This window comes from Perognathus longimembris, unplaced genomic scaffold, assembly GCF_023159225.1.
Source record: "Perognathus longimembris pacificus isolate PPM17 unplaced genomic scaffold, ASM2315922v1 HiC_scaffold_5312, whole genome shotgun sequence".
In the NCBI taxonomy this organism is placed as follows: domain Eukaryota; kingdom Metazoa; phylum Chordata; class Mammalia; order Rodentia; family Heteromyidae; genus Perognathus; species Perognathus longimembris.
Window position 1 is genome coordinate 13,676 of NW_025960726.1, and position 23,707 is coordinate 37,382.

A 23,707-nucleotide genomic window follows, 5' to 3' on the forward strand; every position below is an offset into this window, starting at 1 on the left:
GTCAGGGCCTGAGCACTGTCCCCAAGCTTCTTTTGCTCACGGCCAGTGGTCTACCTCTTGAACCGCAGCACCAATTCCGGCCTTTTCTATATCTGTGGTGCTGAGGAATCGAACCCAGGGCTTCATGCATGCTAGGCCAGCACTCTGCCAGTAACCCTCACCCCCAGCATCTGATTTTTCTTTTTCTTTTTTTAACCTGTTTCTTTGCTTAGCATTGCCTCGAGCGCCTCTGTTTTCAGTTCCGCGCCTTCTGAAGCCTTTCCTTTGGTGTTTCTCTCACTAAAGATAGCTGTGTGGTTAGCAAATTATCTCAGTACTAGTAACTCAGCAGCAAATTATTCGTTGCTGGCTTACTGAGGTATAGAATTTCAAACTGACCAGCATTTCCCCTCCGGATACTGGTGACATTCAAAAATATTTTTTTCTTCTGGGTGTTTCTGTATGAGCTACAAATATGCTCGTGCAGTTAGTATTCTTTTTTAAGGTCAATCTTCCTTCTATTTAGGGCTATTTTCTCTTTACATGTTGCAATGCTGTGGTTTTACTATGGCGAGTGGGTATTTTAATTTTTCCCTTCAGGATTTGATGATGCTTCATTTCTACAAAAACTCTGATTATAGCTTTGCGCGCATCTATCTATCTCCTAAAACTCCTGTCAGAAATGTGTTGGGCCCTTCTCATTTATTCTGCATGCTTACCCATACTCATTGGTGGTGTGCATCTCTTTTCTCGTAAGTACCACGCGCTAACCTAGATCGCGCCTCTGGGAGGCATCTCTTTTCGTGCCCTTTTTTCTGGGTGGTTTTTCTCTTGGGTCCTGTCCTCTTACTCTTCTGAGTTTGGCCAGCTGAGGTTGTCCTTTTATTGCCGACATTTTATTTTCAAGATTCAAGGTTCTCCTCTTTAAGCCGGCTAGAGTTATGTTCTTTCATTATATTTTATAGTTAATTTTATGCTATCTTTAATCATTTTAAGTGTGGTTTTTTAGAGGAGTTTTCATATTGTGCTATTTCCTGTATTTTATGATACTAGTTCTTTCCTTCTCTACGTGTATATGTATGCACACGTCTATTTAAATTTTCCTGCCTCTCCCTTGGAGTGGTTGTTCTTTTCATGCTATTTAGAAATATTTTTAATGAACCATTGTGATAGAAAGAGGACAACCGTTTGAATGGCTCTCCGGGCAAGTCAAACAAAGCGTGAGAGCTGCTTTCGTGAGGATTTTTTTTTTTTTTTAAGTAGCATCCAGTGGAAATGATCACTCGAGTGTGTGCGATTTTCCTTTGTGTCCCTGGGTATCGATCTAGATCTAGGGAAGGGAAGGGGAACATCCGAGTGGAGAGACAAGGGGGAGAGGGCGAACCAACCGTGGCAGCGGTGTGTCCTCACGCGGTCAGGCGGCAGCATCGCTGGAAGCCCTGTGCGGTGGCGTTTGCCTCCCCGGGCGGGTGGGCTTCGGATCCACTCACTCGGCCTGTTCTCGCGTGGAGAAGCCGCCTCCGTCGCGTGGCCGCGGGCCGTGTCCCCAGACACGCAAAGGCTTGCGGGGTTGGAGCTGACGCGTGATGGCCGGCGTTCTTACCCGGGTCTGGGCTCGGACGCGGCCCTCGGGGACAGCCGGCGCTGGAGAAAGGAAGGGAGACACCAGTGAGAGGAATGGTAACCGTTTAACCGCACCGCCATTAATAGGGAGCGCTGAAGGAGCTGTGCTTGAGCGGGGAAGGCTTTCTGGAACGTGGGCGGCCAGCACCGGCTCCTCGCGGCTGGACGGTAGCAGCCGGCCTCCCTCCAGGGGGGCCTTGCCAAGGGACGGCCGCTCGGGTCTCACTTTGAGGTCCCTGGGCCTGCGCAGGAAGGAGGCTGGGCGGGGGGGGGGGGGGGCGGGGGGGGGAGGTTGGGCGGGGGGGAGGGGGGGTGCAGACAGGCCCACAGTGGACAAGCCAGCGAGCCATCAAAGCAAAGCGGTCCAGCAGGCCTCCTCGCCCCCACCCCCCCACCCCCCCACCCCCCCCACCCCCCACCCCCCCCACCCCCCCCCCCCACCCCCCCCCGCAGCCACCTTCACCCCGTCTGCGATCGCACGCACGCAGCACGCACGGGAACGGAAACCGAGGGCCCAGGTGCGTACGGGATCGGGGGACACCTGTCAACCTCGCCTCGCTCGTCCCTGAATTCCTGTGACAGGTCGTCTCCCTCCTGGGGTCGATGGAGCCCGTGTCGTCGGCTTTGCCTCCTGTCTGAAACTACTAACTTCTCCAGCAAACGGGGCCCTCGCGCCCCTGCTGAAGCCCGAGTCGTCGGGCCCCGCGCCGGGACTGACGACGAGCACGGGTTTCCGAACCCCTTCTTCAGAAATGCCCGTAGATTCTCATTTTGGGTTTCTTTTGTTTGTTTGATTGGTTTTTTTTTTGGCCAGTCCTGGGGCTTGGACTCAGGGCCTGAGCACTGTCCCTGGCTTCTTCCCGCTCAAGGCTAGCACTCTGCCACTTGAGCCACAGCGCCACTTCTGGCCGTTTTTCTGTATATGTGGTGCTGGGGAATCGAACCCAGGGCCTCATGTATACGAGGCAGGCACTCTTGCCACTAGGCCATGTCCCCAGCCCCAGAAATGCCCATCGATTCTTCCCAGGAGACGGCATCGCTTGACAGCAGCCTCTCCTGCTCCCCGTCAGCGCCGGGGGCGAGGACGTGAATAGATGAATTCCAGAGGCCCATTCAACACCGGGTGTGGAAACCACGCACCTGCGCGCGAGTGCCGGAAGCAATCTGCAGAGGTGACGGGACCCAGGGAAGGAGCAGAAGCTCTGGGCAGCACAGAGGGGGGGACTCCCCATTCCCTGTGGAAGAGTCACCGATGTCTCAGAAAGAGGATGAAACACTGTGGGACGCTTTGATTTCTTTTCTTGTGTGTGTATTTATTCATTCACACAACTTCCCCACGGCGGTTTGAACCCCGGCTCTACTCACAACTCAAGCCAAGCCCCCTCCCCCGGCCCCCACCAGGGGCAACCCCATCTCCTCGGGGGCCAAGGGGAGGGGGGCTTTTTCCCAAGCGATGCTATTAGAGGAAGTTACAGAAAGCGTGTAACTAGCATCCACTTAGTGTTGAGAACCTGCCTGAGAAAACCAGGGGGAGGGGGCCGGGGGGGGACGGGGGGGGGATCCAACTCGGCCCGGCTGGGGCCCGTCCTGAGAGACCCATCAGGCCACTTGCGTGGGGCAGGCAGGACCGCCATGACCCCCCGGGGCTCCGGCCTGGCCTGTCGTTGTGCGGGTACCGTTTGGGAAGATGAATGTCGCCATGGCAACCACCGCAGCCATTTATCCCAGAGCTGAGGAGGCGAGGCTGATCTCTGAGGAGAAGAAGGCGCGCACCGCCCGGGGGGTGGGGGGGGAAGGGGGGGATTTCTCCCACTCGAGGCTTGGTGTTTGCTGTTGTTCAGGTGCGGGAGGCTGGGTGGAAATGAAATTGATCCAAAGAGGCAACAGCGCCCCGTCTCTCTGCAGGTCCCGAGTTGGAATGGAACCGATGGGCATTGGCCGTTGGGGTGTCCTTTCTGAAGACAGCAGGGCAGGGTGCTTGTGCTTAGTACCCCAGTCCCTAACGTGCCACTCCGAGCATCTTTAATAGCGGCCCCAGCGGGGTCCGCGCCTCCCTCGGAGCCCGTTTCCTTCTCCCCCGCACCCGCAGGGCATCGGGGAGTAAGTGTGTGTGTGCGAGCAAGGGTGTGCGAGGTGGCACCGTGAATCCCGCCGACCCCCAGCGCTGGCGTGCGTGGGCTGAGGGGACGGCGGTTCGAGGCCAGCTCCGGCAGGAGAGCGCCGTGAGGCTCGTTCTCCGCGGGGGTCGGGCGGACGCGCCGTGCGTGGGGCCTTGGATCCGGCCTCCGTGGGACGCTGGACGCGGCCAGGGCTGCCCGTCCTGGCTCGGACCGTGCGCCCTTTTCAAGTTCAGTATTTGGGGTTCCCCTTCGGCTGGCACGGAACCGGGCCACCGCTCAAGCTAGGAGCTTTTTATATCTTCCTGGCGCCTTCTGCTTTCGTCTGGAAAGCTGAGCGATCCTTCTTTTCCTCTCTCTGTCGTTTGGAGAACTTAGCCCTGCCCAGTCCTCAAAGACTCGATGTCAGGAGAGTCTCCAGATTCTGGCTTTAGGTTGTCAGGCTTGGGGTTCATTCTCTGGCGGGTGAATTTCCCCGGACCTTCGCACGAAGCCGAGATCGCCGTCTCTAATCGTGCACAAACCTCCTGACAACGCGCTTTAGGCCTTTCCCAAACAGAATCAAAGCTTCTCTCATTGCTCACCCTAGGACTTTTTAAAATCTCTCTCTCTCTCTCTCTCTCTCTCTCTCTCTCTCTCTCTCTCTCTCTCTCTCTCTCTCTCTCAGTGGATCTGAAAGGTGCTGCATACTTCCAAAAAAAAAAATTAAATGACATTCTCCTCTCCTATCTCAAGCTCACCTCTGATTCCATTTGAATACTTTCTTTTTTTTTTTTTTTGGCCAGTCCTGGGCCTTGGACTCAGGGCCTGAGCACTGTCCCTGGCTTCTTTTTTGCTCAAGGCCAGCACTCTGCCACCTGACCCACAGCGCCCCTTCTGGCCGTTTTCTGTATATGTGGTGCTGGGGAATCGAACCTAGGGCCTCGGGTATCCGAGGCAGGCACTCTTGCCACTAGGCTAAATCCCCAGCCCCATTTGAATACTTTCTAACTGACCTTGAGGCCTTTTGAAAACGGCCCTTGCTTAAGACGGTGGTAACAGGTAGGAATGAAGGTCGAATGAATACACCTCATTCAGAGGAGACAGCGAGGTGTAACTGTTGACTTCTACCCTTTCTTCCAAACAACGCGCAATTTAGACATGCCCTTGGTCCCTCCTGAAGCGTGATAGGCCACACCAAGCCGTTCCTACATCCATGAAATGGGTAGAATGGTAGGGGAAGTTCCGTGCGATGAGATCCACCGAGAGGGAGACGCAGAGAGAGGGAGGGAGAGTTCACAGAGGGAGAGGACTCGGGCTGCTTGGTATTACTGGCATCTCCCTGCTGACTGCTGGTCACTCCCTCTAAACCAGATGCCCGGAACGGCCACCTTGCCGATCCGTCACGCTGCCCGTGGCTTCCCGTCTGCCGTGACAGCCCAGCGGAAGATGGCCATCGCCAAAGATTGCTCCACGTACCCGACGCTGCGGAGCCAATCCCGCCCCGCCTTCCGCAGAACCCCCATTCTCCCCCGCCGCCCACTGCCCCCCTCTTGGATCCGACTTGTGACACCCGGCTTCAGTGGTTTTTCCATCCTGTAGCAGGACCGCGACCACACGGGGAAGGTCAGGAAAGGGAAGGGATCTCCCTGGAGGAGCAAACTGTAGGTTCACCCCCTTTCTGGGCTCCCCGAATCACAGGTTCCTGGGGCCCCTGACAGGGCGTGTATGTGCATAGGAACGGGGGCCCGCTCACTTGCCCCCAACAGGAAGCTTTCCACTCTTCCCCTTCTACCCTCACCACTACCAAGTGTTCCCATCTTCACAGCTCTCTGGGCTCTGAGCAATCGCTGGCCTATCTTCAGGAACCTTCTTCTTGGTCCTCAGGGTTGTTTTAGCACCCAGAGACCTAGTTTCCAGCACCCGGTACTTGTTTCTGTTCCTCCATAGTTCACCAACGGCCCCACAGATGGCACGTTCGTCTGTGACCCTGTGAGTCTTGGTAACTCCCTTTACCACAGCAAGTAGAAGAGACCGGTCGATCCCTTGAGGCAGGAATCGATCCCTCGTACAAGCTGCACAGGTTTGAGGTAGAAATACACCTATGATCTGTGTTCTTAGTACAGCCCACTACGAGAGACGACACCTCCATAGAAAGTGTGCTTTCTAGCAATGTCTAGAAACATCTAACTGGAGTTATGGACGTTGGGTGGAAGAGATGCCTTCCTCGGTAAGATTGGTTGGCCTTCAGGTCCCATATTTCAAACACAAAATTGCCATTGGTAGGAGGGGAGCAACTTTACCTTAGTGAAATACGCGCATTAATGAACGCATTAATAATGCCCTGTTAGCTTTGCTTCCAAAGATAACTTGAACTCAGGCGAATCTATCTGCACATCTAAGAGAGGAAGAGAGAGAGAAATTCTTAATTAAATTAAGCTGTGATTTGAGGCCCAGATGCTCAGTGAATTACTAATAAATGAAGCACGGTGGTGGCGGGGGAGCACCTGGGGGGATTAACGGAACAGCGTAAATATCTTCCGGGAGACGGCTCTGTCACCGGGCGAAACTCCGCTCCGTCATCTGTGTTAGGCAGCTATTTATTTATAGTCGGAGCTGATTGTTTTTTTCCTAATGTGTTCATGAAGAGCCCCAAGATTAGGATTGCGCGGTGGGTGGGAAGCACATCATCTGGGAGACGTCTTTTGACCCAACCATAGGAAACTAGCGTTCCTTCCTGCCAATCATGGCCGTCCATAACCACGGGCGATCCCGTAAAATCCCATCCGATGTCATTCACATACGTATTTTCCTTCGTTTACAGAAAGAGAACGTTTGTGGTATGCCTGTCTGCTCCCCTCTGTAAGACAGCTAGAAACTCAACTCAGTTACTTTTGCAAGACAACTGTGAATCTTTTATTCTTCGGTTTAAAAAAAACAAATATGTGCGTCCTTCTAATATCCCAGTGGCCTTCTGCTCTACAGGCCTCGTTAAGATGAAGCCAGTGTTTGGTCTAGCTGAACACATTGCTCAGTCCACGCCAAAAGGTTCTTCCCGTGTTCAGACACATTTGGGGGAATTCCTAAACCCTTCCACGTCCTTCCAGCTTAGATTTTATTGATTTCTTTTGAGAAAAATAAATAAATGAAAGGTGGGATAGATCATCATTCCAGCCACGTTAATATGGATAGCAATAATAACAGTCCTAACGGCTAACATGGATGGGTTGTTTACTCTAGGTGTTGTTCTAAAACTGTCCACCTATTCACACTTATTCCCCTCCTCTAAGAAATTAATCATCGCCATTTTCTAGACGAAAGCACCAATGGGCGGATTAGTAACCACTTCGAAAAAGAGGCAAAGAGTAATCGCCGCATTCAAGGAACGACTGAACAGCCACGTTAACTTGGGCAGTCGGCCCAGTTAATGTGGTGTGAATGGCAAGAGATACGGAGATACAGTTCACAAGAACACCTCTCTAACAGGGGCATCTCCTTTAAGAAACCCTTGAAGCCTCGCCCTTCCTATCCAAATGGATACCTTATCCAATGGGATATTTATGTACTTATTTATCCCACTTTAGAACTAGGAGTCCTAAAATCTCACCTTTGAAGAACGGCTTTGCCTCGCTGCCAGGAAGGTGAAGCTCCTGTTGAGTTATTTCTCCGTCCACACCGCAGGTGCCCGCTCGAGCGTGTTCCTCTTCTCCGGTGTGGATTCTCACACGGGTGTCAGCCGTGAGACCCGAAATGAACCGTTGACGGGCCACTTGATGTAATCTCGCTGACTCTGTTTCGTCTCTACGTGGAGATCCTTGAAAACGATGAAATGAGATGCAAATACGGATTCATCTCCTTAAGCCATCTAGAAAACGGAACAGCAGTGTGCGCACCTCTTTCGGGTGCGCGTGCGTGGTACCCGAGCTCGTGCTTACAAAACGGGTAGCGTAGCGTTGGACACGTGAAGTTCTGCCTGCGTGGCTGTGGGTACTCGAACGTTCGGTAAACCTGAAGGCGTTTCCCCTCTGACCCCCCCCTGGCTGCTGCCGGGTTTGGGATTGACATTTGCTCTTCCCCGTGGCTGTTTATGATTGTAGTTTAGGTTTCACTGGATTTCCATCTTTAGAGGCTATTAACCTACTTTGCTCTATCCTTCTATATTATGACTAAAAATACCCCATCTCACGGCCCCGTTGGGAGCTGAGACTTCATTAATGAGGACTCTAAGGAGCTGCCAAGTCGGAGAAAGGGCAGAAATTCCCATGAGGTCACGAGCACCATCCTCTCTCTCTCTCTTTTTCTTCTCGCTCTCTTAAATGAATAGACTCGTTGTAGTCGGGTTCGGAGAGAGAAATGAGTATTACTTTGATGTTGAGGTTATCATTTCCTATATGAGGCGCGAAAGAAGAATTTCACAGACTCACCCGGCTCTTGACAAGCATTTTCCGAGCTGCATTACAAAGTGATTTTTTTTTCAGACCTCCTTTTAAGGAAACAAAAAAATCACATATAATCCCCAACAACCGTCTCCCCGGCCTCCTCTTCCCCGTCCACCGGGTCTAAACTCCGAGTTGTCGTCTTCGAGCCGCGACTGAATGGCGGGGCTCAGGGAACTGTCGGGGTGTCGGGGGGGGGGGGCCTAGTTCTCTGCTGAAATGTGTAACTGCTTTTTGATGTCATCATCAACCTTACGCCAGCCTCAGCCTTTGGAGGGGGGTGGGGGGGGGTGCGGTGTCAGGATTGGAGGGAGCACACAAAAATCTCCCCACATCCCTGTCGTGGGGGGGGGGGGGGGTGGCCAACGAGGATGCTGGGAAATGACCCCCTGTGACCCTCGTGGTGGAGGGGGGCCCGTCGTGAAGTGGTCCTGCAGAATTAGAGAGAGCCTGTGCCTGGGTCTCCCCGCCGCCCTCGCTCCTCCGGCTCTTGGGGAGGGAAAACCACCTGCTGGGTGAACTTCCAGCCAACACCTCTCGTCATGAAGAGTGCTCTGCCCAGCTCCTCGGGGAGCCTGAGACCCCCGCCACCCCCACCCCCACCCCGCACCCCAAACCCTTGGGTCTTACAGCAGGTTCTCCTGATGGAGTTTCATCCACCCTTTGGCAGAACCCAAGCCAGGATAACGGGCAGGCAGGTGCAGGGGCGAATTCCACTGTGTCGACAATTCCTGGGCCCCCCCCCCCCCAAATCAAGTCCTTTGCCTCATTAAGTAACTCCTCAGAGAAGGGCAGGTTGGTACGGTTATTAAAAGAGAAATAATTGATAGGGATCCACTTGTTCCTTCCTCCCTGCCCTCCCTCCCGCCCTCCCTTCTCTCTGCCCACCCTCCTTCCCTCCTCCCTTCCTCTTCCTTCCGTTTGCCCTGAAGACTTTTAAACCCAGAACATCACTGCGGGCAACGTCCCCCGGCCTCCGGCTCGGCTTGGCTGGGCTCCTTGGAGGGCACCTCGCAGGGCGGGGTGGGCGTGGGCAGCCCCAGCCGGAGAGAAAGGGCTGGGACCGTGGAGATGGCAGGGCGGGTGGAAGATGGGGGGCATGGGGGGGTGGGGCTCCCAGCAGAATGGAGGCATCCGGATGCCAGCAGCTGTCTCCAGGAAGGAAGGAAGGCAAGAGGAACAGAAAGAAGCCGGCACCAGACCCACCGAGGACAGAGCCAGGCGGCCTCCCTCCTCCCTAGCCTTTCCTGCCGGCGCCCTGGAACATTCCGCGGGGAGAGTCCTGGGTTGAAATTGGGTTGGACTAAGAGAGGCTGGAAAGCAGAGTTTGACCAAGACATCATTAATGAACCTGACTCACCCAGCACAGGGGGGAATTCGACCTGGTACAGGTGGAACCCGTAATTGGGGGAAATAATAATAATTAATAATAATAATAAGCCATTTCATATTTATGTCCCAGCTAATCAAGAACTCTCCGGCGGGGCTGGGGATATAGCCTAGTGGCAAGAGTGCCTGCCTCGGATACACGAGGCCCTAGGTTCGATTCCCCAGCACCACATATACAGAAAACGGCCAGAAGCGGCGCTGTGGCTCAAGTGGCAGAGTGCTAGCCTTGAGCGGGAAGAAGCCAGGGACGGTGCTCGGGCCCTGAGTCCAAGGCCCAGGACTGGCCAAAAACAAACAAACAAACAAACAAACAAAAAAAAGAACTCTCCGGCGAGCTGGTGCCGGTAGTTAGAACTTCTTTGTTGTTGTTGTTGTTGTTATTGTTATTGTTGTGGATTCAAGATTTGGCAGGAACGTGGACGGTTCTTTTGTGTTTATCTCTGGCTGTAGTAATCTCTCTCTCTCTCTCTCTTTCTCTCTCTCTCATGACTGAACTCATGGAAATTCTGAAAGGGATACAATATGTTTAGTTAATATTGTCTCTTTTTATTTTTTAAGAAGTTTTCAAGGGCCACTGAGGAAGCAAGAAGGGCCTGGAGGGGGGGTGGGGGGGTTGGAGAAGCAAAGCCTTGAATGAGGCACCAGGAAGGCGGGAGGAGGGCGGGAGGGGGGAGGGCCCCGTGGGGGGGAGGGGGCTGGAGGTCCTGAGTGCTTTAGGCGATTGATTCCTTTGATCAACCGTGCCACAAAGTACCTTAGAGGTAGCAGAAGACAGCACCAGGAGTGGATGGTACTGGGTTCGAGGAGGGGATGGTGGTGGCGGTGCCAATGGCCGCGAGCTCTCCTTACCTCGATCTCCCAATTTCACTCCTCCTCCCCCTCCCCCTCCTCTTCCCCCTCCCCCTCCCCTTCCTCCTCCTCCCCCTCCTCCCCCTCCTCCTCCCCCTCCTCCCCCTCCTCCTCCTCCTCCTCCCTGTGCGTATTGAAGTGTTGGTTGGACGCTGTGTCTGAAAGGCTTCTGTTGTGACTAAAGCGAGCTGAGAGAGGGGGAGAAGGAGAAGAAGGGAGAGGAGGAAGTGGAGGAGGGGAGGGGAGGGGAAGCGAGGAGGGAGAGGAGAGGAGACAAGATGGAAGATTCACTTAAGAAATGATTCCTTTGCTCTGGCTGCCATTTCAAGAGCTTTCAGAGCATCAGTGTATTAAGTGCTCACAGCACCCTGGATGGTATAGGTAGGTGCTGTTACCTTTCTTTTTATTTTTTAGACATAAAGGTACGGAGGTTTCATGTCACACGATCAAGGTAAAAACAGTACAATTTGCACCCAGATCTCAATTCTACATCCGACACACAAATCGTCCTCCAGGGCCTCCTTTTTTTTTTTTTAATGAGCTTCATATGAGCAAAAACTTTTGGTTGTTGAGAAATGGCAGACACTCAATGTCCGTGCAACATCCACGTGACCCTGAAGAAACGATCCTTATTAATGTGGCTTTCATTAGAGCAAGTTAGGCGAGTCCATCCGTTCCTGAAGTCTCAACTACAAGATGCTATCCACATTCATTTCTGAGAGTGGATGCAATAGACTGTCATCAAACTAGTTGTTGTTGTTTTTTTTTGCTGAGCAATCTGTTCCTGAACAGAACAAATCGATACCCTGGACTTATTTCCAATTTATGAGATGAATTTTTAAACACCCCTCGGTAGTTCTCTGGTCCTATCGTTTCCAAAGATGTTGGTTTTATCCAACTCAAATATCCGTCGCCATGAAGGAAAAGAAAACCTGGGGGCTACAGAGCCGCCCTCGCCAGTTTGGGTTACAAATAGCCCTGCGTCGGGACACCCCACAGAGCCCTAAGCCCCCCAGCCTCGGAGGGTCCAACTAGGGCGGACCAGGGACTGAACTTGCTCCGACAATGACCTTGAGCCTTGAACAGACACCAGCACATGGGGAGGTGGGGCCGGAGCCCACCGGCATTCCCGCCGTCCCCGCCTCGGCCTTGCTACGCCTTGCTTGTTTGAGTCGAATACCATTGGATTCAGGGAGGTGTAGGAGCAGGACGGCCCGGTGAAGGAAGAAGCCCTGGTTGGGGAGGTGGGGGGGGAGGGGGAGGGGAGGGGGGAGGAGGGGATGGAGAGATGGAGATGCTTATTCAAAGGGTGGTTATCTCCCCAGCTCAGCAGAGCAACCTTAGTGGTTTGCACCCCACAGACAGTTTTCCATTTCCCCCCTCTTCTCACTGTCGGGTGTCGGATGAGCCCCTCGGAGGTTCCCAGGGACCACAGGGTTTCAAACACCCCCCCCAACCCCGCCCCAGCCCCGGCAGATACAAAGGACCCAAATGTGGGTTTGCTTAGTGGCCCTTTTTTCAATCTGCGAAGCATACCGTTCTGCAGAAAGAGAAGTACTTCAAAGGCAGCCCCTTTCTTGCCTGCTTCCAGGCCTCTATTCAAGATCCACATTCATCTTCTTTATCCAATTACGGGATCAAAGCGGGAGCGTTTGGCCTACTTTAGGCGTTCACAGATATCCAGGGAAAAACTGAGAACGTTCAACACTTCCCTTCTCCATGCCCCACTTCTTCCTGCAGGAGAATCGGAATCCGTCCCCCCGCTGCTAACGCTGTCACTAGCCTCGGGGATGCAAAACGTCAGATCAGCGTGGAAGCCATCCCGGTACAATCCTCCCCAATCTCACTCTGTGTGCATGAGACACTCCTAGTATCCACCCCCCAATCGGATTTTTTTTAATTATTATTATCTTTAAGTCGTTGAACCGAGGAGATGCCATTTAGCGAAGCAGTTTATGAATACCAGATGTTTTGATCCGTTCCCTTCCTTTCAACCTCCTCTCCATCCCTCCCCTAGCCTCGCTGTTCTTCATCCTGTAGGGTGCACATCGGGTTCGTGACTGCATTCTCCTCCTCTACAGCCGTCCACCCCTCCTCCCTTGACCCCACTCCCCGCCCCCTGGGAGCACCCAATTCCTGGTGTTTTGTTTTGCTGAGCTTTGATTTTTGTCTTCCTCAAGACTTGTGCCATTCGAGTTCTCCCTCGGATCGACTGTATTTCGGTTCATTCATTTGTACACACTTGCCTGTCTCCCGATATCTTGACTCACGAGTTTATAAGCTAGATCTTGCTTCCCCGTATAAGGGAAATCACGCATCCTTTGTCTCTCCCTGGGCCTGACTTACTTCACGTCGCATAATTTTTTTTCCTAGCTATTTCCATTTCTTTACAAACTGTACAGCATCATTCTTTCTAACGAATGAACAAAAATTCCACCGTGTCTGCCTCACACATTTTCTTGATCCATTTGTCCGTGGAGGGGCGTCCGGACTGATTCCATCCTTGCCTATGGGGGGATTAGTGCTGCGGTGAACGTGGTTGTGCTGGTGGCTTCGCTGTATCCTGCTTTGTAATCTTGGGTAAATGCCACTCCCAAATTCTTGATTTTTTCCTGACTCTAGGATAAAATAAAAACTATAAAAATAAAACAGAACTAAAACTGAATTCTACCCCGGTTAGTCCCCTTAAACCTCTCCGTTCTAATACATCTGTCCGTTTTGATGCTTCAGGATTTCCTCAAATAGAAGCCACCCTGCCCTCAGACTGACATACTAGGATTTGAGTCTTTGGGTTTCAAAAGCAAAAAAATGAAATGCAATGTCCTCAAAACCATTCAAGTAAACAGACTGCCTATTGGTAGAGAGATTTTTCTCTATGAAAATAAGTCTGATGTCAGCCCCTAGACTGGAGCATAAAGATGACTTCCCACCTTTTCTAGCTGCCGCCGTTTGTATCAGTGGGGAAAGAAGAGTTTTGTGCCTCCCTGGGGGTTAATCTTGTGATGCTTTGAAGACTTGGAGGGCCATGTTTCGGAAGGGTGTCACTGGGGGGGAAAGAATGCTTTGTGGCTCATGACGAGCTCACGGCAGAATATTCTGTGTGCGCTGTGATTTGTATCGCCCCATTTGGACGCAGGCCATCAAAGCGCACTTTTTGTCAGGAACATTTGTGAAAATATAACAGCACCGAAGACATATGGCCACTAAATAATTCACACTTATCTATCTTCCCAGCAGATTCCTGGTCCACCTACCACGTTTTAATGCCTGCTTGGCTCCGAAACAGCATTTCTTTACAACCCCTTCCAATATAACAATGTTTACTGACTGGCCGGGGTGTATGGATACGGGGGGGACGTTCACCGCCGCCCCCTCTTCCTTTACCTCCTCGCAACTCCTCCCGTCCAACAGGGGATGAGGGAGGACGGACGTCCCCCGCTGACCTGCCCTCTCTTCTCTTCCCAGTTCCATCTCCATCTACAGCCCCAAGGAGAACCCCAACGCCTTCAACACGGCCGCGTTCTTCCAGTCGGTGGGGAATTTCCTGGGCATCTTTGCCGGCTCGTTCGCCATGGGCTCTGCCTACGCCGTGGTCACGGCCCTGATATCCTTCGTCCGTCCCTGGGGAGCTGGGTGCTGTCGGGAGCAGCGGGTAGGCACAGACGGCTTCCACTCCCACCCCACCTGGCTGCTTCCCTGTGCCTTGTACAACTCTCCTGAGGGCGGGGGGCAGCCCCAGGGCAAGGCCTTGTACCCACACGGCTGCTGTTGTGCTCTGAAGGGACCCCTTTTCTCTCGACGTGGGGTGGAGAGGTGACACCCCCAGTAGTTTCGTGGCTGCGTTCAGCCCCAGAGGGCCTGGCCAGGTCTCATGTGGGGAAAGCAGCCTTTCGTTCTCCAGCCACCATCACCAACCACATCAGGTTTTCCCAGCCGGCACGGAGGAGACCCGGCCGTCCAGGCGGTCGCTGTGGTCCTTAACGTGGTCTCGTCACTTGACCAAGTTTACCAAGCTGTGTGAGTTCCCCATGCTGGAAACGGGCCTGTTCTTCCTCCTCTCCTGGAGCGCCTTCCTGTCGGCGGAAGCCGCCGGCCTGACAGGTCAGTGCCACCTGCCACCCGCGAGCCAGACGCGCCAGCGTGTGTGTGTGTGTGTGTGTGTGTGTGTGTGTGTGTGTGTGTGTCTTCTTGACCTCACAGGGGTGGCGTCTCTCTAACATAGTGAGTGGGGGACTGGGAAGGTGGCTTAGCGGTAGAGTGCTCGCCTTGCATGCATGAAGCCCTGGGTTCGATTCCTCAGCACCAACTACACAGGAAAAGCCAGACGTGGCGCTGTGGCTCAAGAGGTAGAGTGCTAGCCTTGAGCAAAAGGGGAAGTGCCCAGGCCCTGAGGACAAGCCCCAGGATTGGCTCAATAAATAAATAAATAAAATAGTGAATGGGAATAGTTTATATAAAATCAGCCTTTCCTGGGCCCCCAGAGGAGGTATAATAATAATAATAATAATAACCATATATAATTAATACATTTTATACAGTAAATATGCTTAATGTATATACAAATAATACAGTTAGCCAGGCAGCGGTGGCTCACACCTGTCATCCTAGCTACTCAGGAGGCTGAGATCTGAGGATCGCAGTTCAAAGCCAGCCCAGATAGGAAAGTCCATGAGACTCTCATCTGCAATAAACTACTCCGAAAAAGCCAGAAGTAGCACTATGGCCCGAGTGGTAGAGCGCTAGCCTTGAGCTCTCACAGAGAGGCTCAGGGACAGCGCCCAAGCTCTGAGTTCAAGCCCAGGACCTGCCCCCCCCCAAAAAAAAGAGTGGACATTCACTGAAAATGCACAGTGAGCCACGTGCTGGCCCAATGCCTTCCACAGTCTCATTCGTTTATAGAAAGACTCAAGGTAAGGCGCCATCGCATTCTCTCAGCCCTCGGTGAGCAGCGGCCCGCAGTCTAGCAGACCCTGAGTTCTAGGGCGCCTCGCTTCACTGCTTTGAGTGAGACCCCACTTGGAGACCCCACTGGGCCAGCTCCGCCCTACGTCGTAGGACACGGCTGGGATTCCAGAAGCTCGCTCCTAGACCGGCACTGGCTTTCCTCTCTGAATGCCACACACACACCATTTTAGCAAGAAAAGCTAACTGAACCCATCGGTGCTTGTGACAGTGCTACTGACTCCAAGCTCGTGGCCCCTGCGATCCGAAATGATTTCACATGAAGTCTGTGCCGTTAGCACATCGCTGCGTTGTGAAAGGGGTTGCTGGAGAAGGCGCGCACCCCAGAAACTAGAGAAGAACCGGCGTGTTCTTAAAGGAAAGAATGTGGGTAAAACTGAGATTTCCTCCCCTGTATATCCTGGGCCCGGCGCAATACTCTATCTGTGGTAAAATGATCTTCATGATGTTTGCGCTATAAAGAAACTGTTGACCTTCCAGAGAGGTAGAGAAGTATTCAACTTTCTGGGGGGGTTTTTTTGCTTGTTGTTTTTTAGTCTTCTGGGAAAGTTGAAATAAAGACACACATACACAGAGCTGCCAAAAAGAAAGAAGAAAGTTCATTTCTATGTGTGAAAATGGTCTATTTCCAGATCTACTTGAACGAGATCTTGTTCTACCAACACTTGAAAGGTTGCAGTGTGCAGGAAAATATGTAAAATATGTAACCTGCTAGTTTATCTCAACCATGGTCTCTTACAAGCCTTTTTAACCTGAAATCACGTAGGGTTTTTTTTTTTTTGTATGTATGCCAATCTTGGGGCTTGAACTCATGGCCTGAGCACTGTCCCTAAGCTGCTTTTTTTTTTTTCTTCTTTTGCTCAAGATGAACACTCTACCACTTGAGCCACAGCTCCACTTCTAGCTTTTTTGGTGTCTCTTGGAGATAATAGTCTCACAGGCTTTCCGGACCAAGCTGGCTTTGAACCACAATCCTCAGATCTTGGCCTCCTGACTAGCTAGGATTATAGGATTATTAGCCACCTGTGCCTGGCTAATCTGATATCTTAATTGGAGTTTATGCACACTGAGGAACCATTATCCAGGGTGGATGGCTACACACACACACACACACACACACACACACACACACACACACCTATCTTCATTAAAGATTCACCCACCTACAGACTTTCTTCAGCACAGAGTCCAGAATCAGGCCATATGCCTAATTGGCATTCGATGCAAACCAAACTCTAGGTATTACCATTTTTTATTGCCAAAGACCAAATTACTCTGTGTTTGTTTATTATTTAATCCTTGCCTATTTCCAAATTGGACTTGTGACAAGGCACAATATGAACTACGCCTGTCGTGGGACTTCTTAGTAGAGGGATAAACACTCAAGTGCTCCAGTATAGAGTGTTTCTGCAAAATTAGGCAGCTGTTTGTTGCTATCACTTGGCAAATAAATAAAACCCTGAGCTTTCTTTTTGGAAGCCAGAGTTAAAAGGGAAACGCGAGTCTTATAGTAGAAGGAAGTCACATTTATTTATCACAATGAGCAAACTTTGGGGAGGGGGGGTAATTAAAAATTTAGGAGTAATTATCAGAGACATCCTTATAGAAGGGATTTGGGGTACCACAATGGGAGACGCGGTGTTTTAAGTGTTAGAGTTATCTAATAATAATTCCAGAGAATTGAGCGATCCGTTGTTCACGGGGTCACTCCCCAGACCCTGCTTTCCTGACGTCAGAGGGTGTGGTGTCAAATACAGTCCGTTAGCTCTCTCGTCCATCGCTCAACTGGCCTCTCCTGCCTTTCTCTGAACTTGCATGCCAGGGAGTAGTTCCTCTTGTCGAGCCTCCCAGCAGTGGATTCGGTGAGAAAGAACGGAATGAGCCCTTCCCTTGATTAAGTATGCCTTGAGGGGACTCACAGTCCCGGGCCTTGCTTGCACACACACCCTGGGAGCCTGTCTTGTGGGTGCGAGGACACACCATGGCTTCTCGGTGGGACCGCCACCACCACCACCCCCCCCACCCCCACCCCCACCCCCACCCCCCGCCAAGGCCCTGACATCTCACAGTGGGCCATTTATCCCAAGGTTGTGGAATGGAGTACTGGGGCGGACGGGGTAGAACGAGGATGGATGGATGGATGGACGGAAAAGGAAAGAAAGGGAAGACAAATGAATATGCACAGAATATATATATATATAATGTAATATATATATATAATAATAAATGAGAGAGAAGAGTGTAGGTTCAGCAGAGCCGCCGATGGCTCATACCTGTAAATCCTAGCTACTCGGGAGGCTGAGATCTGAAAAACATAGTTCGGATCCAGGTCTGGAAAGTCTGTGAGACTCTTATCTCCAATTGACTGCCAAAAAGCCAGAAGTTGGAGCTGTAGCTCAAGTGGTAGAGCACTGGGCTTGAGTGAAAAAGCTCAGGGACAGTGTCCAGGTTCAAGCCCCAGGACTGTCGCGCACACACACACACACACACACACACACACACACACACGTTAAGTGGGTGTTACTTTCTGTACTGATGTTTCTGTATCCCACAGACTCACTGTTAATACGCCACTCGTGCCATTGTCAAATGCAAGCTAAATATCAACTGCCCTCCTTGGAAGCACAGATTCTTTCCTGTCCTTGAAGAGTTTTCTATTCTGTTCCATCTCTGACTTCTCAGGATCCATGGTTCCTCTCTGTTCATGATTGGAAGGAAGCCTGTCAGCCGTGTCTCTTTTCACTTGATCAAGAATAAATAAAAACGTGGCCTGGAACAAAGAAATAACCCATCAACCTTAAAACCCCTCTGAGTACAGTCTGAGAACAAGATACATTTTTTCCCCCTTTCTCATTCGCTTTCTGTGTTCTGATGGTATAATCAATATTTCCTGTCTAAAAATGCAATCTCCTCCAGTCTTGGAAACCCCTCAAGTCTACCTTTAATGTCAAAGAGAATCATGTTCTGCGTGACAGACGCTGAGTTTTTTTCCTGCTTCTTAATCTGAAGGCTTCATCAACTTTTAATGAGAAATGAACTATGGAATAATGTTATCAGTGGCAGACACTACAGGTGACAACCATCTTGCGCAGAGAACATTTAAGTAGGAGAAAATGTGTCCTGCCACTCATCAAACTCACACAGACACCCATTTGTAGGTGAGGATCAAACACGAATCTCCCCATCTTCTTCTCTTTTTAAAGCCAATAAACGTTAGTGGAAATAAATATGAATTCCTTTGCATTCCTGGAGTTTAAGCACCTTATATCTTTTACAGACAGTGTTATGGGTTCGGGATAATACTGAGAAGTAGTGGCACACGCCTTGTAAACAAACATTTAATATCAAAACACGTCTATCTATTCTCCTCCTACCTCTAAAGACCGACAGTATTTCAGCACCTTACATGTTTCCCTGCTGATCCTTATTTTGTAATAGAAATCCTACAAAGAGGAAAATAGATATCTTCAAAGAATTTTTCCCCCTAGAATTTCTGAAGCTATGCTAAGAAAGTGAAAAACTACCAAAAAGGGAACAAAAAAAAAAAAAAACCTCTCCAGAAATGCTTACTGAATATATAGTTCTTGGCAAAACTTCCTGCTTATTTCTTCGAAAAATTGGAAGTGTGTTATTCACAAGAAATAAGTAATGTAAAGGTCTCCGTGCTTGTATTATGTAAATGTGTCCAGTGCTTGAAAGAAATGAGAGGTAAATACAAGCGTTTACAAGAGAAGCTCAGTTCTTCCGCTTTCTTCTTTTTCTTGTTATTACCACCGCGGGTTGATTTGAAATGCCAGTGTTCCCTTCGCATCGCTGTCCACGCTTAAGAGTCATCAGCGCTTCATGTACGAGTGTTTTCAGAAGGAAAGATCCCGCTGCTTGAAATTCAGCTCGGGCCTTGTGGCCTGCGTTGAGGAGCCCTTATAACGGCGAGGCCCGCTCGCCCCCTAATTAAGCTAATCTCGAGTCCAAGGCAGGGGACAGCCTCGCCCCATCCCTTCCCCGGCCTGGGAGGCAGGCCACACGCTGGTCCCAACCGTGGGCTTCCCGGAACGCCTAGGACGGGGGCCGTGCCGTGTGCCCGGTAGAGCTGCCCACGGTGGGGTTCAAAGGAAGGAAGCCTGCGGCTGCCCTGGACGCGGCCGAGGGCTCCAGACGCCTTAGGTCTGTGACTCGGGCTTTCTAACAGCCAGTCGGGGCAGCCCTGGAACATTCTTCCGCTCTCCACGGGCACAAAGACACGGGTATGGAAGACCAAACCCAGCCAAGCGGCTGGAAAGGCGGGGTAGACCTCCTGCTCGTCGACGGACAGGCGTAACGATCCTAACTCAAGACCAGGGAATCGATCAGGTGACTCTTGTGTTTGGGGACGCTTTTCACAGCTCGCTGGAGCTTGGTGAGCGTGGCCGTGCTGAGGCGCTAGGCCCCGGATGGACAGCCGACTCCGGTGGGAAAGCCAGGTGGATCTGACGGGTCTTCTGTTGACTTTCAGGGATCGTGGCGGTCCTCTTCTGTGGGGTGACACAGGCGCATTACACCTACAACAACCTCTCGCCCGATTCCAAAGGGAGGACCAAGCAGGTAAGAGAAAAAAAAAAACAAGCCGCTCCAGGCTGGCTTTCCATCTCTCTCCACCAGCGTAATGATGATGTCCTGATTCCGGGGGAGAAAGGAAGAAAGGAAAAAAGCCTAAGGCTTCATTATGGATATTTATAGATTTTTTTTTTGCCCTCCAGGATAACCATTAACGATTCTCTTGGTAAGCAAAAATATGGTTATAACAGTCTCTCTCTCTCTCCTGAGAGTTGTAGGATGTAAACTGTCGTTCCTGAAGATAAAAGGCCTACTGTCGGTAATAATTCAACCGTCACTTACAGCGAGAGGCGCTGGAAAGCGTGTGAGATTGGGTAGGTAGAGAGAGGAGAAGGGCGTACAGAATACAGAAGTGGTATTTGGTCTTTAAATGAGTCTGTTTGCTCCTGAGCAAGCTCAACTTCCAATTGTCACAGCAGCGGAATACAGTGCCCTTATTCCGGGAAACACACGCGGTTTGGGCATTTGCACGCATTTGCACGTGGAGGGACGCAGGCCGATTCCACACTCCGCCGTCTCGTGCTGGGCGCCGTGCTAAAGGCTAGGGATAGGAAGCGTGTGGCTTGCCTTCCAGAAGCTCATCATCGAGTCTTGGTGATGAGGACAAAGGTGTGGAACCAGCAGTCGCCTACAGTGTGGCGAAGGAAACCCCTTGGATAGCATTGGGGGACCATTTAGCAGGGCTTGCTCCTGAGGTTAGAACGGGGAAAACCAACGGGAGACGCTTTCCACAGACGTCCACTTGGGAGCAAAACAGACCGAGAGCAGCCACGAGGTACAGAGCTGGAGTCCAGCGGGAAGAGGACGGTCGCAAGAAGGGCGTTGGAGGCCAAGGGACCCCCCCCCCAGACTGAGTCTCCTGAGCAACCGATTGGAGCCCTAACTGGCTCCGTGTGGCTTGGGGGAGAAACCCAAGCAAGTGGGAGATGACAGCCAGGGCGGGGACTGTAGATAAAACCTCAGGGTTGGGGTCGTGGAAGGCATCCATTCTTGCCTGCGTTCGCCTTCCCCTCCACTAGGGACACCCTAAGCGCTGCTTCTCCGTGATGAGGACTTCTAGAATGCTCTTGGGCTCGGGCTGGGCGTCCAGGCCTCTGGATTCTCTGGGCATCTGAGGTGCGGGGTCCTCTGGGGGGTCACGTAGTCTCTGTGCCTTCCGAGAGTCTCGTCGCCTTCTCAAACGCTGTATCTTCATTTAAAAAGAAAGAAAGACATCTTTAAAAGATAATCAGCCCGGGCCAGGTGCCGGTGCGGGCGGCTCCCCACGCCTGGAACCCCAACTCCTCAGGAGGCCGAGAGCTGAGGCCGGGGGTTCAAAGCCAGCTGGGGCTGGTGGATTGAGAGACGCTAGTCACCCGTCAACCACCAAACCAAACCAAACCAAAACAAAACAACAGGAATGGAACTATGGCTCGACATGGTACAGCGATAGCCTTGAGCACAAAAGTTCGAGGATAGCACCAGGCCCTGAGTTCAAGCCTCAGGACCCACAGAAAGAAAGAAAAAAGCAAGATAACCTGTAAACATCACTGTAGGTTAGGCTCGCTCTCTCTCTCTCTCTCTCACTGGGGTCACACCATGCTGTTGTTCAGACCCCATAGATCTATTCACACAAGTCTCCCCCTCCCCCCAGTAACCCACCCTCCTCCTCCTCCTCCTCCTCCTCCTCCTCCTCCTCCTCCATCCCTTCATCCCCCGCCCCCCCCAGGAAGCCCAGTGATGCGGGCTCGGCTATGGCTTCCCATTGCTCTCTTCTCTGGGAAACTCGCTGCCTGCATACCGTCCCTTCTGAACTAGAATTTCTCCCCCGACCCTGATCACAGCTCCCTTAAAAAGTACTTCCGGGGGTCTATGTGCGAGTAAATCACCGATAGACACCGATCATTGACGTGGGAGACGTACTTCTTCCCACTAACTTCCCTACCTTGGAGAGAGAGAGAGAGAGAGAGAGAGAGAGAGAGAGAGAGAGAGGGCGCTTTTCCTGTTACCACTGATTGCCTTCATTCCCCAAGCAACAGTTTCTGGGCGCCTGCTTCTCTCCAGCCACTGCTCAAGATCCTGCTGACCCGACAGTCACCACGCACACGCCGTTCCTGGTGGAAGAGCTTTATAACCGTCCAAATAAATCAGCAGAATGCAGCGCGCGTTGACAGGACGGCGTAACACCATGGCGAGGCAGGGAACGGAGCTGGGATGGTGGGGTGGGAGGCAGCCTGGGAATGAGAAGGGGGGCGAAGGCAGGAGCCCCACAAACCAAGGGCAGGGAGCAGAGGACATCTCCACGTAGCCTCGGGGGGGCGGGGGGGGCGGGCGACCCCGAGTTGGGTGATTCCGGAAAGGAATGGAAATGTTTAGGGGTAGCACGGCTGGGACACGATTTAAGTTCTCAAAGGTGGGGGTGCCGAGTACGGGGGGGGGGGGGGGGGGACTGCGGGAAGAGCAGGCTGGAAGGCAATCCGCGACCGCTCCCTTTCCAACGTGAGCTAGCCAGTCGAGTGAAATCGGGGAGTCGCTAGTTGGACCCAGAAAGCTGCCGCTCAGGAGACGAGCCTGGGCTAGATTTACGATGTGGGAAGCCATCAGCACCTTCGAGAGGTATTGGGGGGTGGGGGGGGCGTGGAAGGGGGGGCCTTTAAGTTTCTGGGGACATGCTCTCTCTCCAGAAGGACTGAGGGACCCTCATACCTCCCCCCCCCTTCTCTTTGGCTCCTTGGCCACAGAGTGACTGCTTTTGTCATCTCACGCACTCGGCCGCCATGCTGCGCCTTTACCACGGTCCAAAGGAATCAGACTGGAAGTTTCCAGAACTCTGAACCCAAGCAAAGCCTTCCTTGGGTGTCTCCCTGGGGGTGCACTACAGGCAGCAGGTAGAATGGCCGGGGTGGGGGGTGGGGGTCCCAGACAGGGTGGGAGGAAAGGAACCGGAAACCTGGAGTCCAGACAGGCCTTGCGGGGGAATGACTTTCTAGAGGTGAACCAGGACACGAGATGATAGCTGGAGGAGCCCGAGTGGCGGGCATTTCACCTCTGACTAGACATTCTCTGGCTGGCAGATGGCTTTGTCGTGTGTTTTTGAGGATCGGGTGCATTTATTCAGTAAGCCTTGAGTAGCTGAATGAAGAAGTGAATGAAGCATGAATGTTGGACCACCTTTGTTACGTTCTTAGTTGAGTTGGAGTCGGTTCTCTTATATTTGGGAGAGGAAAAAAAAAATTTAGTTCTGGTGCACTTACTGGTTCTTAATAAACTCCAAGTTGGGTTGGACACGTAGGTTTTCCTGCCTTTGCTTTTTGAAAAAGCCAGATTCTCTCTAGCCTTAGCATTTCTGGGCGAGCAACCGCGTCTTCGATATAGCACATTCTTTCCAGATGCCTGTTTTATTTCCATCCCCCCAGCTGATATTTTGAGTGTTTATCGCCATTGAATAGAAAAGCAGCAGTGCAAATCCAAATTTAAAATTCCAATTAAGAAAGAAAAAAAAAAAAAGAAAGCAACGGGAGCCGAATTGGATGTGCTGTATGTGACTCTACAAGGAAATCCAAGGGCAGGGTTTTGGGGGGCTCTGAGCAGCCAGCCCCTCCCTCGTGCATTCACCCCTCCGATGCACAGGTAGCCGCCCTGGGTACCAGAAGTTCCTGTGGAGGGAAGGTCATTAGGAAGGTTATTGTGCCGATTTCCCGAGCCATGGCAGCAAAGGGAATGGAGCACGCAGAAGAAGAAAACAGAAAGGTTGGTCTGTCCCTGGAATAGGGGTACGGCTGCGATCCAACCCTTAGAAGA

The 23,707-nt window shown here is 51.9% G+C and overlaps 1 protein-coding gene across 1 annotated transcript in view; it reads left to right on the forward strand.

Annotated features, from left to right (window-relative positions):
• The first annotated feature begins 1,565 nt into the window (after window positions 1-1,565).
• Window positions 1,566-23,707, forward strand: part of LOC125345112 (sodium/hydrogen exchanger 9-like) — a 67,555-nt gene continuing 45,413 nt past the window's right edge. The window contains exons 1-8 of the mRNA XM_048337353.1: window positions 1,566-1,659; window positions 2,185-2,360; window positions 5,073-5,264; window positions 5,649-5,700; window positions 7,380-7,473; window positions 13,838-13,976; window positions 14,368-14,473; window positions 19,827-19,915. Coding sequence (XP_048193310.1) covers window positions 1,566-1,659; window positions 2,185-2,360; window positions 5,073-5,264; window positions 5,649-5,700; window positions 7,380-7,473; window positions 13,838-13,976; window positions 14,368-14,473; window positions 19,827-19,915 — 942 coding nt within the window. The remainder of the gene's footprint in view (window positions 1,660-2,184; window positions 2,361-5,072; window positions 5,265-5,648; window positions 5,701-7,379; window positions 7,474-13,837; window positions 13,977-14,367; window positions 14,474-19,826; window positions 19,916-23,707) is intronic.